This window comes from Lipotes vexillifer, unplaced genomic scaffold, assembly GCF_000442215.2.
Source record: "Lipotes vexillifer unplaced genomic scaffold, Lipotes_vexillifer_v1.1 scaffold1329, whole genome shotgun sequence".
Classification (NCBI taxonomy): domain Eukaryota; kingdom Metazoa; phylum Chordata; class Mammalia; order Artiodactyla; family Lipotidae; genus Lipotes; species Lipotes vexillifer.
The window spans coordinates 505,818-524,153 of record NW_006797566.1 but is presented as its reverse complement, the minus strand read 5'-3'; the positions used below and the strand labels follow the sequence as shown (position 1 = coordinate 524,153).

The following is an 18,336-nucleotide window of genomic DNA, read 5'->3' as shown; positions in this document are numbered from 1 at the left end:
TGGTTTTCATATTGCTGGATCATGCTCTGAATCCTGAAATACTAGTTTTAATGCTTTGTCAGCAATACTGAACTAACCTAATTTGGGGGGATGGGTAATCCAGGCATTTTGTGTATTTTGGGGCATCATCTGATCTAGAAAGTGTTAATAAAATTATAACTATATTTCTTTATATTAAACAAAGTATGTTTCTTGATCTAACTAGAAAGGGTTGGGGATTCTTAGCAGATTTAGTGAGATCCCCAGATCATAGGCAGATGACCTGTGCTCAGATTTCAACTCTTCTCTCACTGGCTCTGCGGCTTTGAACAAGTTACTTGTTCTTCTCCAGACCTCAATTTACAAATTTACATAAATTATTAGTCTTGTCCAAGGTGTGTACTGTGGGACACCAGTCTCATGAGATGTTCTTTGCCAGAAAAAACAGTTCTGTCAATTAAAACTGGAAAGTGACTTAAATAGTATATTTAAAGGCTCTGTGAAGTTGTACAAGAGAAATGTTTAATTTTATCTTAACTAGCAGTGTGTTATTTGACTACAGAAATCTTATTTAGACTAACACCCAGTCACATTCCACTGATGGATATACCCTGGGAAGTTTCTGGACATCTCTGAGTATTCTGCTTGGTCTCTCCCCATCTCCCCTTGCTTGGACATGGTATTGTGATGGGTGCTTCAGAACAGCTACTTTTTAGGAATTTAATCTATGCTACTAGTGTTGATGCAGACAAGTAGTTAAAATAATAGAAATGTAAAGCCAATGCATATGCCGAGGTTTTACATTATATCTCATTTTTAAGTGTGTTTATGTATTTATGAGTTATTATCAGGACCAGGAAAAGACACTCGTGTAATATGTTTTGTTTTCTCCATGATACTCATTTTGTGTGAGTAGACGATACTCTTGACATACTCTTGGGGACCTAAATGGGTTTGTTTCATATATTAAACTAGTATTACTTAGAGTTAGTGAAGATTTGAAAAATGAAGATACTATTTTTCCCTGGCTCTGAGAGATAAATTTAGAAGCAAGGGGCTAGATTTATTTTAACTAACAGAGTTTTCTGTTTTGTTTGTTTTGGAATTCTATTCTGTTTTCCTTTTAATGGATCCATAATCCACCTCTTCTTCTCTAGTTATATTCTACTCTGAAAGAAGGCAACCCACCCTGGGAGGTGACAGAAGCGGTTCTCTTTATCATGGCTGCTATAGCAAAGAGTGTTGATCCGTGAGTGTCTAATAAGTCTTTTGCTGGGAACTCTTAATATCAGAGGAAGGAAAATTACAACATTTTTCTCGTATGGGATATGTTTGGAAATTCTTAGAACTTCTTACTTCTATAATGCTGTGTAGTCTTCTGACTTCTAGAGTCTAGTCCAGAGTAGCATGAATTGTTGATATACATGTTTTAAACACATTTCCTAGAGTTAAAATTATTTTGTTCTTGATGCTAGGAAAAGAATGCTGATTTATCTTCCCAACCTAGGCACCCTTGTGCAAGTTGGTATAATCAAAACTTTGTTAGACTGGTAAATTGTTGGCACTTGAAGCATTTGAATAGGCACTAATTTGGCTCTCACCTGCTTTTGTGACCTTGGGTGAGTTATCCTTACAAATATTTAATTATATTGTTCTCCTTTTTTCCTGTCTTGGAGAGTCATTTGTAAGTTTCAGAGAGGCCAGGCATAGGTACCATTTCACCTAAAAGAATAGCAAACTCTAAAGGGCAATTATTATTTTTGTTTTTCGTCATTGGAAAATTTTAAATTATTAGAGTTTGATTTCTAACTGCTTAGCATAGAAGTTCTATTTATTATTTCAACATGAATCCTTAAAAACAGAATTTACTTTGTTCTGTGAGTTTATAAATCAATGCTAGTATCTGTCAAGTTTTCCTGTATTGTAATCAGATGTCTGCAGTTGAGCTCTCTGTCCATGGCCTTGGTTGGAGAGATGGTTAAGGCATGTATTCATAAAATGTACAGTGCTTCTTTCTTAGCTGTCTTACAGGTCTAGTCAATGAAATCTTATGTTGTTTCTAATCCAGTAAATATTTAAGGAGATAGAGTAGGTTTGTTTTTCTCTATTAAGGAGTTCTGGTCCTGAATCACATATCATACTATTTGCTCTTAAACCCATTTGGTATCTTTTGGAAACTTCAGTAACAGTCTGAAGATTATTACACTAATAATCTAACTGATTTGTGTTGGTATGAGAAAGGATGGGAAGAGAGTCTCAATAATTAGCTTAGTGCCCGTAGGAAGCATAAGGCATAAATGAGAGAAGATTTTTTTTGTTTTTTGTTTTTGTTTTTTGTTTATCCACATTTCAAGCCAACTGCATGATTACAATTTTTTTTAGTGTATGAAGGACTTAATAGACTTAGCGTATCAGCAAGGAGTGCTCTTGCACTAATCCGGGATTTATTTGCATTTTAAACATCTTTCATTTCTGGATTACGTTCTACCACTTTGGGGGCATCCTCCACTCTGCTTAAAGAACTTCCGCCAGGGCTTCCCTGGTGGCACAGTGGTTGAGAGTCCGCCTGCCAATGCAGGGGACACGGGTTCGTGCCCCAGTCCGGGAAGATCCCACATGCCGCGGAGCGGCTAGGCCCGTGAGCCATGGCCGCTGAGCCTGCGCATCCAGAGCCTGTGCTCGGCAACAGGAGAGGCCACAGCAGTGAGAGGCCCGTGTACCGCAAAAAAAAAGAGTGAAAAAAAGAGAAGGAAAGGGAAAAAGTTAATTCATGGAGCTGTGGAAAGTATTTGGGTAACTTTAATTTTCCCTCATGTTCTAAGTCAGGGCACCTTTATTCCTACAGCTTGTGTTCTTGTTTCTTTAATTAGTGAGCTGTCCCACCCATGCTTACCTGTTCTTAAAGTATCCATTATCCAGCTATAAGAAATCTTTTGGAGAATAACAACTAATAGCAAGTGGTCTAGAATTATTTATTCATTCATTTAGCCATTCAGCAATATTTATTGAGTGCCCACTGTGTGCCAGGCACTGTTCTAGGTGCTGCAGATATAGGAATAAATAAAATGGATTCATTAAAAGAAGACATTGATCAATAGTAATTGCCTGCCTCTCCAATTTGAAGAGCCTTATTTGATAGCAGGATGTGTCTTTAGACACTTCACTGACATTCAGAAGATTAAGGAGCAGTAGTATGCTTCTCAACTGAAACAATGATATCTTCCATTTCTGTCTTTTCCTCCTTTTTGAGGGTTAAAAAACTTTCATACCAGATGTTAAGCACTTTTATCCAAATGGTTATTTATTTAGAAAGAAACCCTTTAGCAATGATTTGTGTCATTGCAGCCTGTTTTTTAGCCAGAACCTAACCTCTGAAATTGGTAACTCTGAGTACTTGCCTTCTAAACTCAGGGAGAACAATCCAACACTTGTGGAGGTCCTAGAAGGAGTTGTCCGTCTCCCAGAGACCGTACATACAGCTGTGCGATACACCAGCATTGAATTGGTTGGAGAGATGAGCGAAGTGGTTGATCGAAATCCTCAGTTCCTTGGTATGTGTGAACACTCCTCTGCAGCTGCTGCTTCTGATTTTTCTGATTTCTTTCTTTCTCTCTCTTAACTTTTGCTTTTGTTTTCCTACTTTCTCTTTTATTAATAGGTTGAATGTTTCTAGACACTGAGACTAAATATATGAGTTATTGCTTAGTTGATACAATATTTTATAATCTGATCAGACTTTGGAGAAAGGACCTTTGAAAGATTAGATCTCTAGATAGGGAAACAGTTTGCTACTAGTACTGTGCTTCAGCATAACTATTTCTGTCTTTGTTAGGCTTTGGCATAGGCTTGAGCTAATCAGACTGTCCTGTGGTTCTAAACTAGAAGCTGCTAATAGGCTAAAGCAAATGTGGTGTGTGTGTGGGGGGGTGTTATTTCAGTGTTAAATACATGCTCCATTTAAAAACTAAGAATTATTATTGAAACTAAATAAGTACAAACTAGAATGAAGAGTGTTGAGTTATGTAACCTCTGGCTGCCTTTACTGACTTGAAAAAATAACTAAAGATCATATAAAATAACTTTAGAATTGAAAGTAAATTTAGAAATAATTTCTTCTAATCCCCTCATTTTACAGATGAGGAAACTGAAATACAGAGACTAAATAATTTATCTAGGTTAATATATATTAAGCCCACCTGATGTTCAAGACTGATATATTCTGAGAATTTTAAGAATTCTCAAATTCGTGAATATCATTAAGTTTGTGCTGTACTTATCTTTATTACCACCTTTCGACTTGATTTTATTTACACATGATCTTTTTTTATTGACTGAAACTCTTACTTAAAAAGGGATGTGTGTTGCTATTTTCTTGTTTCTGTATATAGAGCATATAAGATAGATAGGCTTATTACATCATAGCTGAGCCACTTTCGAGTTCAACGTACCATTTAAAAATTTTTTCAAAATACCTATTTTCTAATTCTTAAATCTCTTCACTTCCATTATCTGTCTCAAAATTTGGCTTTCTTTTCTGAACACTTTTTCCACAAAGAAACTAAGTGGGTTTATCTGTTAAGACTTATATTCAGTACCACCTGTAGTATCTCATTCAAATTTGTGCCTCAATTAGAAGACAAATTGCTGAGTGTTCATACTCTAGAATAGTCAAAAACACAAATTTAACTTGAGAATCATTGAAGCCTATAGTATTAGAGTTGCGTGGGCTAGGTTTTAGATTCTAGTTCTGATTCCCGTGCTAAACAGGCCTTTTTTTTTTTTTTTTTTTGTGGAGGGGAGCAGGTTCATGCTGGGTTGGTGCATTGTTTTTGTCATTAGACTAGAAATGGAGATAACTTTTAAATGGGCTTTCAGAGATTGCTTCTTTTATAAGGTTTGGTATGTGGTTACTCTGTAGTACATGTAAAGTGCTCTTTAACCATGTATGATTTTTCTTAGGGTTTCTTCATAGAAAAACATTCTGATTTTTATGAAGCAAGGCAAAGGATAACTAAGATTTGCTTTATAGGAATTTGCCTTTGTAATCCCTTTTCTTAGAACACTTACATTTGGCAGAAAGTAAAACATAATGAATTAATTATTCTTTTAGAAGTGCTAAAGATCCATCTGTGTGGTTTGGGGGCCTTTTATAATTATAAAGAAGCAAGTATAAAAGTGTCAGCTTTAGATAACTGTCATTGTCCTGATTAATGTAGACTGCTTTTTTTTAAACAAAGTGACTAATCTCTGAGTATAATGGTACTCTCTGAGCTTTATCGTCTTTCTTACATTACCCTATTAATACTTGATGGTTATATCCACCAGTGGTTTCAGACTGAATCAGTGGTTTTCAAACCGTGCTCTGTGAAGCCCTAGCAACAAGCAACAGTTGATTTCCACAAGGAAAGAAATGGAAGATAAATAGATAGGACTCTCTCTGACACCATTTGTCAATGAGATCAGCTCCATTTTTATATGTAAAAACATTGGAGTTTAAACACATTTCTTTTTTGTTTGTTTGTTTGTTTTGTTTTTTGTGCGGTACGTGGGCCTCTCACTGTTGTGGCCTCTCCCGTTGCGGAGCACAGGCTCCGGACGCACAGGCTCAGCGGCCATGGCTCACGGGCCCAGCCGCTCCGCGGTATGTGGGATCTTCCCAGACCGTGGCATGAACCCATGTCCCCTGCATCGGCAGGCGGACTCTCAACCACTGCACCACCAGGGAAGCCCCACATTTCATTTTTTTAAAATGGTTCTTTTGCTTAAAAAGGGAATGTAAAACCTTTGTTCTAACAAATAGAAATTTTCCTTGAGTTTCAAATAATGTAATCTTTATGTATGGATTTTCTCCTTAGACCCTGTGTTGGGCTATTTGATGAAAGGACTGTGTGAAAAACCTCTGGCTTCTGCTGCAGCCAAAGCCATTCATAACATTTGCTCTGTCTGCCGAGACCACATGGCTCAGCACTTTCATGGACTCCTAGAGATTGCCCGTTCCCTTGATTCCTTCATGTTGTCTCCAGAAGCTGCTGTGGGCTTGCTAAAAGGTATTTACTTAAGATATTAAGAAGGAACAGTCTCTAAGCCACTTCTAGGGGTTATATAATTTGTATCCCACTTTTCAGTTGCAGTTTACTCAGTTATGGGGAAGGTCACTCAGAGGGGAGGGTGTTGATTATGTGTACATGCATTCTTAGAATATTTTAAGGCTATATAACTAATACAAAGTGCTTACAGTGTTTATAGCACGAACCTAGATTTTGGGTGGAGACAACACATTGGAACTAAACATAGTTACTTTTTGAGTTGGGGGAAAGAATAAAAATGGAGACCAAATAAGCATTGCTCATTCTTAGAATATTTTAAGGCTATATAACTAATACAAAGTGCTTACAGTGTTTATAGCACGAACCTAGATTTTGGGTGGAGACAACACATTGGAACTAAACATAGTTACTTTTTGAGTTGGGGGAAAGAATAAAAATGGAGACCAAATAAGCATTGCTATACCATAGAAGTAAGTGGGCCAGGGTGGTGATGAAACTCAGAGTAATGGAAGAACTAGAGATATTATGCTAGGGGAAAAGACTTAGAGGAAACTTTAACACAGTGGCTATTTTTAAATATTTGAAAGATTATCTTAGAAAAGAGGGAACAGATTTATTTTATGAGGAATTGATTGTTGACAGTTCACTGGCTCCTAGAAAGAAAATGCTTTGTAACCATACTTTCTGAAAACAAATTGGGGTGTCCTGTGAGGTAGCGAAATCCTTAAAGCTAGTATATCAAATAAAAGATTGAGCAATCTTTTATTGGGGTATATCAAATAAAAGATTGGGTAATATGGCCTGTGCAGCATCTTTTAAGTCTCTGTGAGTGGCAGACAGCCTTGTCCAGATTGGATGCCTGTTAAATGTCAACTAACTGTTCTTTCTCACTTCTATGATCAGGTTCCCTACCAGCCAATGTAACTATGCATTTTCAGGACAGATTTTCTTTTCTTTTCAATCTTCTTTTGCCACATTTTCTGGCATTAAATCAGGTCAGATTTTTCTTAACTACTGCCAGTGGGTATCGCTGCCATCTTGTCATTTTCTAGTGAAATTTAACCTTGATGCTAATGTGACATCTAACTTAGAATGTGGCATCCCAGTTATATCACTGGTATCTTCTAGATATAGAAAACTTTTTAGTAACATTCTTTTCTATAGGGATGAATTAAAAGGAGAAAATTGTATTTGTTAGATATTTTCCCCCTAGTTTTAAATAAAAAATCTAATTCGTCCATGGTTTATAGACTATCAAGAAAAATCATTCAGTTTTTTATTCAAATGTGAAGGTTTATGGATTTATTACTGTTTATTTGGGGGGAAAAGGGAGAAGGGAGATTTTTGCAACTATTTAAAAGTGAAAGAAAGGCAAACTTAACTATTACTTTTCGGTTCAAAGCACTCATTTAAATCTTGGAAGAATTGGAAGTGGGTCTATCTATGTATTTAAACATCTTTAAACCAATAGGCTGCTGAGGAGAAATAGTTTAATATTAACTTCAGTTGTAAACGTCAATGTGAAAGTCAGTATGGTCTTCTAAGCCAAATAAAGAAAAACCCAACCATAAATAACAAACTATTATAATTTAAAAACAGTGCTGATCTTTTTGAAAGAATGGAACCAGTCAGCCTTTTCTGTTAGCCATATGATGTAGACCAATGAATTACCTCACTTCAGCTTTTATTTTCTTCATTTGTATCATCTTTTGTCTTTCAGGGACAGCACTTGTCCTAGCCAGATTACCTTTGGATAAGATTACTGAATGTCTTAGTGAACTATGTTCTGTTCAGGTTATGGCATTGAAAAAGGTGAGTCCAATTAAGTAAGGGGTGAAACAAATATAATATGTTTACATGTTAGAAAGGAAAAGACAAAATTTTTTATTTGCAGGTGGTCTTTTATCTAACCAGAAAAGCCAAGAGAATGAACTGAGAAGTTATTAAAATTAATAAGTTTATCAAAGTAGCTATATATATGAAATAAGTATTCCAAAATCAGTAGATTTTCACTGTATCAGAAATACCATTTACAAGATGACAGTGGGAAAAACACCATTCAGGTTAACAACCAAAACCATAACCTACCATGTTTCCTTGAAGAGTGTTGTGAAAACGTCAGCTCTTCTCAAATTACTTTTATGGTACCATAGCAATGAACATACCAGTGGGATTTTTAGGAGAACTTGACGAAGTGACTCTAAAGTTTATCTCTAATAATATGCTGGTAGAAGTATCTAAGAAATTTTAGGAAAGAAGAGTAAGAGGTGGCAACTTGCCTTACCTCTTAAAATATATTATAAAGCTATAATAATTTTGAAGCTTTATATTATAAAAGTATAATATAAATATATATTATATAGTATAATACATATAATCTATATTATAATGTATAATGTCTATAATATCCTAATCATTGTACAAGTAAATGGGAAAAAATTAAATGATACTGTTTTCTACTCCACAATGATCATATAGTAAAAGTTAATATGCATCCCTGGCCAGGATGCAGTAAGATGGAGGAAAATAATTTGCTAATATGAATTTAAAAGATTTTACCATTTTTTTTGAGTAACTTTCAGGAATCTGTTGTAAGGAAATAATCAGAGATTGAGACAGAGGTTGATGTACAAGGGTATATATTGCAGTGTTTGCTGTACGTTTGTATGTGTAATGACTGGGTGTTAATATCTGTCTCTTCAGCTGTTGTCTCAGGAGCCCAGCAACGGCATATCCTCAGATCCCACTGTGTTCTTAGATCGCCTTGCAGTGATATTTAGGTAAGAAGAGAGATGCCAGGTTCCTGCCCTGGGTTAAAAGCTCAAATGAGACCATTATGTATTGAAGTAAGGGAGTGTTTTTCCCTCCATCTTCCAAGTACCTCCTATAAACTCCCTCTGTCAGGAGACTAATTTAGTCCTATTACAGTTGCAAAGGCAAATTCTAAGAATTTATTTTTGGTAGACCTTTGTCAAAAGACCCTTTAAAATGTAATTAATTCTCTAGATCTCTAGATCAGTGATTCTCAAACTTTAACATACATCAAAGTTGCCTGTAGTACTTAAATTACCAAGGCAACAGATTGCTGGGTCCCATTCCCAGAGTGTCTGATGGATTGGATCTTGGATAGGACCCAAGAATTTACATTTCTAATAAGTTCCCAGATGCTGTTGCTTTTTATTCCAAGGACTACACTTTCAGAGTCATTGCTATATAGTGTATGGGTGCAAAAAAATAATGAAGCCTCTTCAATAACCAGGTGAAATTAAACTTTCTTTGAAGTCAAGAGGAGCGTAATGATTAAAACAGCATTAGAGTGACAGTGTTCAAAGAGTGATCCTTTCTTAGTTACATAATATAATTAGTTGCATAATATAATTTGCGAGTCCTGTAGGTATAACTGGAATATCAATTAATAGTTGCATAAAAACCTATGTGGAAGAAATTAAAACTGAGGTGTTATTTTAGCTTGTTCTTATCTACACGTATCTTTTTCTGAGTTGGTATAATGCTTTCCTTATATAATTAGGGGAGCCCTGTTGCATACCATTCTGAGAGCCTATTAACAATAACTCCTATTTCACAGTAAATGAAAGAAAATCTGCAAAAGGTAGACATGCCCTGATTTTTTAAAAATTAGATTTTTATTGAGTTTCTTTAAAATTAAAGAATTTTGTTCCTTTAAAGAGGTAGGTAGCTAATCGTAGTGTTTTTGTTTTTGTTTTTTTCCCTGCTTTCCTTCAAATTAGTGGATTCTAGAACTAGACAAATAGTTGGATTGGATGTACTGTGGGTGGGCCCATGTTGTGTATCATTGGATTTAGACTAGAACCATGAGAAACATCTTTGGTAGACCAGGGTTCCTAATGCTTTTGCCTTTTAATGCTGGGAATGAAGCAGTACTTGGTTTCTCATAGTGAATTTAGACAATCTGAATATATTTATTAGTTTGGAAGAAACTACATATTCAGGTTTATAAAGGTAAAAAAGATGGAAAGGATAGTTGTAGCGCCCCACACCCACAGCCCATGTAGCAGAGTTGGATTGAATTTACATGTTACAGTAGAAGAGGCTTAAAGGTGAGAAAAAAATTGATGGGATGATTTAAACTGTGCTTGTGTTTGAACAGAGTGGGAGGAAAAGGTATTGAGTCTTAAAAATACTCTGGTTTTCTTTAACTGGTGAGAATGATACTAAGTAAACTAACAGGGATTAGGGCCCTGGGTACTTGATGAAATTGCTCTTCTTTCGCTAATTTGGGCCATTGTCTTTCCCCAGACACACCAATCCCATTGTGGAAAATGGACAGAGTCATCCGTGCCAAAAAGTCATACAGGAAGTAAGTGCTAATGTATGCCTGTGGATCTTCCTTTTTCCTTATAAGGCTCTGGGTAACTAAAGTGAGAAGGTACTGTCTTCTAGGTTCACAGGAAGATTCAATTTGTTGATATGCTTTAAATATCAATGAAAAGAGGAACAGAACCATCCAAATAAATATTTTTGCTTTTAGATTTGGTAAGAAAACAGGCTGTGGGGAAATGCACTGAAAGGCCAAAGTAGGGAGAGATTAACTGTGTGAATCTTATTGTTGCTGGGAGGCATGATCATTACCGGCAAAATGTTTTTGACAAAGCCAGTTAACCATCATAGTTAGTTTCCTCTTTGAAAATGTACTTCCTTTGTACTTTTTTAAAAAATGAGGGTAATGTGAGGATCAGAGGGCATGTTTTGAGAAGTGCTTTTCAGACTTCAGGGGGGAAACACCAAATATCCTTAAGTGTTCAGTGGTATCAAATCTTGCCATTTCCTTAGCTCTAGTCCTTTTGTTCAAGGTCTTCCAACTTCTTGGAACTGTCTTTAAATATCTCTTCCTCTATAATTCATTCTGCTTCTTCCCATCCTAAATCAGGAAGTCCAGAATTTAGGAAAATATGTATCTTTGTCTTTTCGTAAAGTTAGACATGCTCCTCTTGTGTTGTAAAGAGTCATTGTGCTTCCGTTAAGAAGTGGTTGTTTCAGTGATGGGTATTGTATTGAACCTCAGCACATATACACACACCCACTGACCAGAATCAGGCCATGTGTGTTCCTATAAAGAAAGTTTTTTCCAAATTATTTAAAAGCCAAATAAGTTGTTACCAACTTGGGAGCATTTTTTTCAGCACTTAGTTGTTCGTTTTCTTTCTGTGCTCTTTTCACTTTTGACTCAGATATGGCCAGTTTTATCTGAGACTCTAAATAAGCACCGGGCTGATAATCGGATTGTAGAACGTTGTTGCAGATGCCTCCGTTTTGCTGTTCGCTGTGTAGGCAAAGGATCTGCAGCCCTGCTGCAGCCACTAGTCACACAGGTGAGTTCTCTACAAGAGGGAAAATGTAGAGTATACAGAATTTTGAAATAGGAGCCTTTTAGAACAAAAACTCTGCTGATGAAATGAAACATTTTTGTATTTCTTAAATACAAACTAAAATATATTTGAAAGAGATAAGTAGTGCCTGTGGTAGGTATGTTATTTATAAGGCAAATAGCCTGTAATCTGTTCTGTATAGTGATAGTCTAAATAGCAGCACATTTCAGTGTGGAATTCAGAAATGGGAATGACTTTAATGCTCAGCTCTTATATACCCATGTTAAGCATTTTATATTAATTTCCTTTTTAAAAATGTGGCAAGTCAAACTTTGCTATTTCTGGCCCAAAGAGATGTTCTTCTTTCTTCACCATAGTTAGTTATTTACGTAAGTCTCTTATTTGTCGAGAAATAAATTTGACTTTTTCAATCACCAAGATTGGTATGTAATTATGATGGTGTGCCTCACTGTACATGGCTCTCTGAGATCATATTCATGTCTAGAATATTCTGTATGAGACACTTATGACTAGTGAGTTAATTCACTAAGTAATTTATGTTGGTGTTAACCTTACAGTAGGGCCGGAACTAGATTTAGGCAAGTGAGGTGCCATGGGCACAAAATTGACGGAGGTGAGGCAAAGTGCCATTCCTGCATTTGCAGGACTCTGAGCAGGTACCTTCTCAGATTTTGCACTCATGCTGTGAGGAGAACTACCACAGGACTTCAGGCTAGACCCCACCCAGCCAACCTGAAGTGACCCTTCTCCACCTGGGCAGGGCATCTATCAGGTTGACTCTGACAGTGAGTGCCTCCTCAAGTTCTGCCTCACTCTTAAGGAAGCTCTTACCCAGAGCCAGGGTCATGCTGTTGCAGTGTCAGTTGGCACTTACATGACCATGCCTCCTTAAATTGTAGATTTGATTAAAGTTTGTACAGGTAAATATTTTAACAGAATTTTAATTTTTAGTGATTTTCTGCATTTACTGTACCCTGAGTACAACAGTATATGTTTGCATTTAGGCTGTGTCCACCTGTGGTCAAGTGTCCCCTTCAGTGCAATACATTCTGGGTCCAATACAATGTGATTTAACTCCCCTTTGCTATTGGAGGATACCTTCATGACTTTTATGTTATTCTTTTATTCCAGTAGCATAGGGTAGCATCTTATGTGACAAAAATCCCATAAATTCGAGGTCAGTAAACTACAGCCAGTGGGCCTGCCACGTGTTTTTGTAAATAAAGTTTTACTGAGAGATAGTCATGCTTATTCATCTAATTATTGCTTATTGGCCGTTTTTGTGCTACAGTGGAAAGTTAAGTAGTCAAAAGATTGTAAGGCCGGCAGAGCCTAAAACTTTTACCATCTGGCCTTTAAGAAAAAGTTTGCCAACCCGTAACTTATATCGTTCGTTAAGTACAGCATATAGTTTTGAGTATACAACACTGAACAGATTCATAGCTCCCATCTCGTGTTCTTTTCATGGTATATGCTGATAAGTGCCAGTTACTCTGCCCTTCCGCTCCCACCAAGCTCAAAGAATTGAATTTATGTAATAAGATGAATACATACATGTTGCATGGGCTTTTTTTCCCTCTTTTGCTGTACCACGCAGCTTGTGGGATCTTAGTTTTCCCGACCAGGGATTGAACCCTGGACCCATGGCAGTGAAAGTCCTAACCACTGGACTGCCAGGGAATTCTCATGTGATGGCATTTTAAATAGATGAAGATACGGTGGCCTCTTAATTTTTGGAGGATAGTAGGGTAAAAATCCTAAACAAATAATTTAAATATTTATATTGTATTAAAATTTTTATTCTGTAGAGATTCAGATATCTTGATTGGAAATGCTGTTTTTACTCAAATGATTAGATAGAGGGGTTTAGAAGCCAATTTAAACAATGCTTTCAGGGCTTCCCTGGTGGCGCAGTGGTTGAGAGTCTGCCTACCGATGCAGGGGACATGGTTTCATGCCCCAGTCCGGGAAGATCCCACATGCTGCGGAGCGGCTGGGCCCGTGAGCCACGGCCGCTGAGCCTGCGCATCCGGAGCCTGTGCTCCGCAGCGGGAGAGGCCACAACAGTGAGAGGCCTGCGTACCACAAAAAAAACCCCAAAAAACAATGCTTTCAGAGTCTCCTCTAATATGAGGGGCATTGGATAATTTGTTCCTGCTGTGGTTGTTTTTTAAAAAAAGAATTATCTTTGATGCAAATAAGAGCAACTTGTAGGTTGGAAAATTAAGGTATATTGTTAGGGTTTTGTAAATATTACACAAGCCTTGGATAATAACTCCTTAATGGTTCCAGCTTGAAGTAAATATACAACTCTCCTACAACATTGTTTTGGAAAGATAAAAAAACGTCAAAGTCTTGAAAGAATTCTAAATAGAGTACTTGAAAATATTTGAGGAATTGAGCCCTATGTTTTAGAAAATGTTGCCAACAAGCTTTACTACATTGTCTTAAAGAGAAGAGACCCGTCTATCTGCAGGCTCAGCGGCCGTGGCTCACGGGCCTAGCCGCTCCGCGGCATGTGGGATCTTCCCAGACGGGGGCACGAACCCCGCGCCCCCTGCATCGGCAGGCGGACTCTCAACCACTGCGCCACCAGGGAATGAATGAATGAATGAATGAATGAATGAATATTTATTTTTGGCTACGTTGGGCCTTCATTGCTGCACGCGGGCTTTCTCTACTTGTGGCGAGCGGGGGCCACTCTTCGTTGCAGTGTGCAGGCTTCTCATTGCGGTGGCTTCTCTTGTTGTGGAGCACAGGCTCTAGGCACGCGGGCTTCAGTAGTTGTAGCTCGCGGGCTCTAGAGCACAGGCTCAGTAGTTGTGGCGCACGGCCTTAGTTGCTCCGCAGTATGTGGGATCTTCCCAGACCAGGGCTCGAACCCATGTCCCCTGCACTGGCAGGCGGATTCTTAACCACTGCGCCACCAGGGAAGTCCTAAGCTGATACTTTTTGAGGGGTAAAGAATTGAACTAATTGGGTTTTCCCTTGGCAGATGGTGAATGTTTACCATGTACATCAGCATTCCTGTTTCCTGTACCTTGGTAGTATCCTTGTGGATGAGTATGGCATGGAAGAGGGCTGTCGGCAGGGACTACTAGACATGCTCCAGGTATGTTTTCTTGGAGGGTCTAAAAGCCTAGCAGTGTGTTCTTCACCATGTCTTTAATTCTGTTGCTTCTTCATATTTCCTTCCCAGGCATGATGATGTCCTAATAATAGGGAGGTAGAACTTCCTAGTTGTTCTCTGGACAGGCCTGCTTGGGAGAATGAGAGAGAGATTGACCACACAAATGTACTGGTCATTACAGTTATTATTGTCTGATTTATGCTGTCCAGAGGTAGGATTTTTTTGGAGGGTGGGAAGGTGGGCAAGTAGATTTAAAATAAAGGATCTCTAAGCTGAAGCATGTTTCTGTTCTTAATTTCTTGCCTAGAACAGCCAATGAACTAGTTTACTTAGGAGGGATGGTCTTAGGGTAAATAGCAGGCATTGGAAAAGTCTCCTGATATACTGCTTTTACCCTCTCCTATTCACAGGGCGGGGAAATATATTAAGGAGTTAAATCATAATGCTCCTTTTCCCAAGATGTCTTTCCCTTTAAAATTGACATTTCATAGTTATTATTATTAAAATATCAACTACTCCCTTAGTGGACCAGACCATATCTAGTACATAAGCACAGTCTTCAGTTTCAGAAACTTCTAAAAATTTGAGGTGACATCTACCCAGTTTCATCAACAGAAATCTGTACCCTCAACCCTTTCTGAAATGTGGACTTCATATGTGAAGACTGTTTTTGTCAACTGAGAAAGATTTATATCTTCCCTTTGTTGATCTCTCATCAAAGTCTTTTTCTTTTCTTACTTATCTGTGCGTCCCCTCTTTGTTCTCTTTGTATATGTTATGATATTTAGCAAGTCTGAATCCCATGGCATTAATTTACAAGCATTTGTTTTAAAATCACTTCTTTTCTAGGCACTGTGCATGCCCACCTTTCAGCTCTTAGAACAGCAGAATGGGCTCCAGAATCACCCTGACACTGTGGACGACCTATTCAGGCTAGCCACCAGGTCAGTCCTTCTGAAGAGCAACCCTTTTTTTTTATTGCTTATCCTCATCACTGCTTGATCTTGTCACCTGACAGTTAACCGTTTCCTTCTCTGTAAAATGAGGTAAGAGGAGTAGGTAGATTAATGGTTCATAACCCAAAGTTAAATCGTGAACCAGAATATTCCCATAAATGAAGAAGAGTTGGATGAGAACAGGGGAAAATAACTGATTTCCTTGCATGAAGGAGGGAACATGCCCAAGACAATAAAAATGAGCTTTGCAAGAATATTTGACTAGACAGTCTTTAGAATCCCATGTAGTTTTAACATTTTATGCTACTATTATGTCATGCTTTACTTAAACTTTTTCCTTGAGAAGCTTAGCATCCTTTAGATATAATCATATCTCAGAATAAAAAATCCTTAGGCTTTTAAGGTGCCTTAGAAGTTATCTGGTATGTACTTCCCACCTCTACCCCTAGCCAGCCACCCCACTTGTTGCTTAAATTCCTTTTACTAGTAACACTGACATTTGTATTCGTTCTTAGTCCTTAGCTCAGGAATTTGAACCAAGATCAGTTAGTAATGAACACTGGTTTTTTTGGTAATTTTTGGACAAGTCAGAAAACCCTTCTTTTGTGTGTGTGTGTGTGTGTGTGTGTGTGTGTGTGTGTGTGGTACGAGAGAATTGTTTGGTGGGTTGTCAACCTGTTTTCCCGGTGTGTTCCTTGAAAAATCAATCTCTAGAGATGCTCTTTGCACAAATGGTTGCCTGGTAAAATAAATTTGGAACAATGTTTTATCTTTTTCTTGGAGATTCTCTGTAAACATTAGAGGATCTGAGAAAACTGAGTGGGAAGTATAGAGTTCCCATATACCCCTAGCTTCCCCCCTCCTTCCCCACAGCCTCCCTTACTATCAACATCCCCCACCAGAGTGATCCATTTGTTAGAACTGATGAACCTCCATTGACATGTCATTGTTAAAGTCCATAGTTTACATTAGGGTTCTGTCTTAGTGGTGTTCTTTCTATGGGTTTGGACAAATGTGTAATGACATAATGACATATATCCACCATTATAGTATTATACAGAATAGTTTTACGACCCTAAAACTCCTGTGTACTTCACCTATTCATCCCCTTACCCTCCACTCGCTCAAATCCCTAACAATCACTGATCTTTTTCCTGTCTCCATAGTTTTGCCTTTTACACTGGCTGCTTTTATAGCCTAATCCTGTCATTTATACCTAGCTTGTCTTTCCACACCAGGTTTATTCAGCGTAGCCCTGTTACCTTGCTGAGGAGCCAGGTTGTCATCCCTATCTTACAATGGGCTATTGCCTCTACTACCCTGGACCACCGGGATGCCAACTGTAGTGTCATGAGGTTCCTACGAGACCTCATCCACACAGGGGTAGCCAATGATGTAAGTAAGAACAATGTAGTCTTTCTACTTTGTAGCTCATTGTTTTCTCATATCTCTTTCTCATTCCTTAGGAGAAAACCAGCATCTCTTTATTTGATCTGTGTTGGTAGGCATATTCCATAGTGGATCATTCAGTAACCAAAATATCAACTAGTAGATTTAAGACAGCCTGTACTAAGTGTTGTAAGCTGTATCAACTAGTCTGAAATTATCTCTGCTTCCAGGCCATTTGGTGTCTAATTGAAGAGAGAAGCAGATACAGTTATAAAGAATTAAACAACAGCAACAAGGCAGTATTTGATTGTCAGATAAGTGATAAAAGTCATGATTGCTATGAGATCAGAGGAGGGAAAACTCTTTGGAAAGAAGTAGGTTGGGATAACTTTCTGGAAGAGGAAGGACCTCAGTGGAGCCATTTGGATGGATTGGAGAGGGGAGAAAAATCTAACTGGGGTATAAATCATAATCAGAGAAAGTCAGGATAGTACTAAGTATACTAGTAGACACTTAAGAGACCTTTTTGGCTGGAGTAGTAAAGTGGTTCACAAAATTTTCAAAGGTAGGTTTGACTAGATGTGGAGTAGAATTGAAGGTAAGGGAGATCAGTGAAGAATTAAGTATGTGACTAGGCTAATTACTGAAGAATTTTGACAGTAAAAAGAGAGAGGGAAAAGAAGAAAATAACTAGAAGTGAAAGGCACTGTGAAAGTTTTTTTTTTCCAACATATTAGAAATAATGTGTATTCAAAGTCTAAGAAGGAAGAAAATAAGTTTTTTTTTGATAGAGATTAGATATCTGATAGAAGTCTTCTTTTTTTTCAGTCGCTTTTTAAAAAAGGAAATACAGATATTTTAAATTATTTTTTAACAGAAAAAAAAGGTTAAGAAAATTGCTACCCTTAATCTCTAACCATTGTTTCTCTTCTGTGTTCTATTCATGAAAAACCTAAGGGTTGGGCTTTCCTGGTGGCGCAGTGGTTAAGAATCCGCCTGCCAATGCAGGGGACACGGGTTCGAGCCCTGGTCCGGGAAGATCCCACATGCCGCGGAGCAAGTAAGCTCGTGCGCCACAACTACTGAGGCTTCGCTCTAGAGCCCGAGTGCCACAACTACTGAGGCTTGCGCGCCTATAGCCCGTGCTCCACAACAAGAGAAGCCACCGCAATGAGAAGCCCGCACACCACAACAAAGAGAGAAGCCCCCGCTCGCTGTGCAACTAGAGAAAGCCCGCATGCAGCAATGAAGACCCAATGCAGCCAAAACTAAAATAAATAAATTTATTTTTAAAAAAAAACTTAAAAAAACCTAAGGGTTAAGGTTAATCTCAGCTGAAGCCCATGCCCATTTCCTTGAAACTAAACTCTTAATATTTTCTTCCTGGTGACAGAACATTTAGTGGACCTTGTGAATCCAGCTGTTATGTATACTTTCTTCCCCGGGAAAGAGAGATTACTAGACTA

The 18,336-nt window shown here is 37.9% G+C and overlaps 1 protein-coding gene across 2 annotated transcripts in view; it reads left to right on the top strand.

Moving 5' to 3' along the window:
- Window positions 1-18,336, top strand: part of TNPO3 (transportin 3) — an 82,448-nt gene that overhangs the window by 48,097 nt on the left and 16,015 nt on the right. Inside the window, exons 10-19 of one of the 2 annotated variants that reach the window (XM_007469700.1) lie at window positions 1,137-1,228; window positions 3,391-3,530; window positions 5,835-6,026; window positions 7,747-7,838; window positions 8,730-8,806; window positions 10,305-10,365; window positions 11,237-11,377; window positions 14,391-14,507; window positions 15,375-15,469; window positions 16,720-16,876. In XM_007469700.1, coding sequence (XP_007469762.1) covers window positions 1,137-1,228; window positions 3,391-3,530; window positions 5,835-6,026; window positions 7,747-7,838; window positions 8,730-8,806; window positions 10,305-10,365; window positions 11,237-11,377; window positions 14,391-14,507; window positions 15,375-15,469; window positions 16,720-16,876 — 1,164 coding nt within the window. The remainder of the gene's footprint in view (window positions 1-1,136; window positions 1,229-3,390; window positions 3,531-5,834; window positions 6,027-7,746; window positions 7,839-8,729; window positions 8,807-10,304; window positions 10,366-11,236; window positions 11,378-14,390; window positions 14,508-15,374; window positions 15,470-16,719; window positions 16,877-18,336) is intronic. The other variant, XM_007469701.1, reaches the window with a different exon arrangement.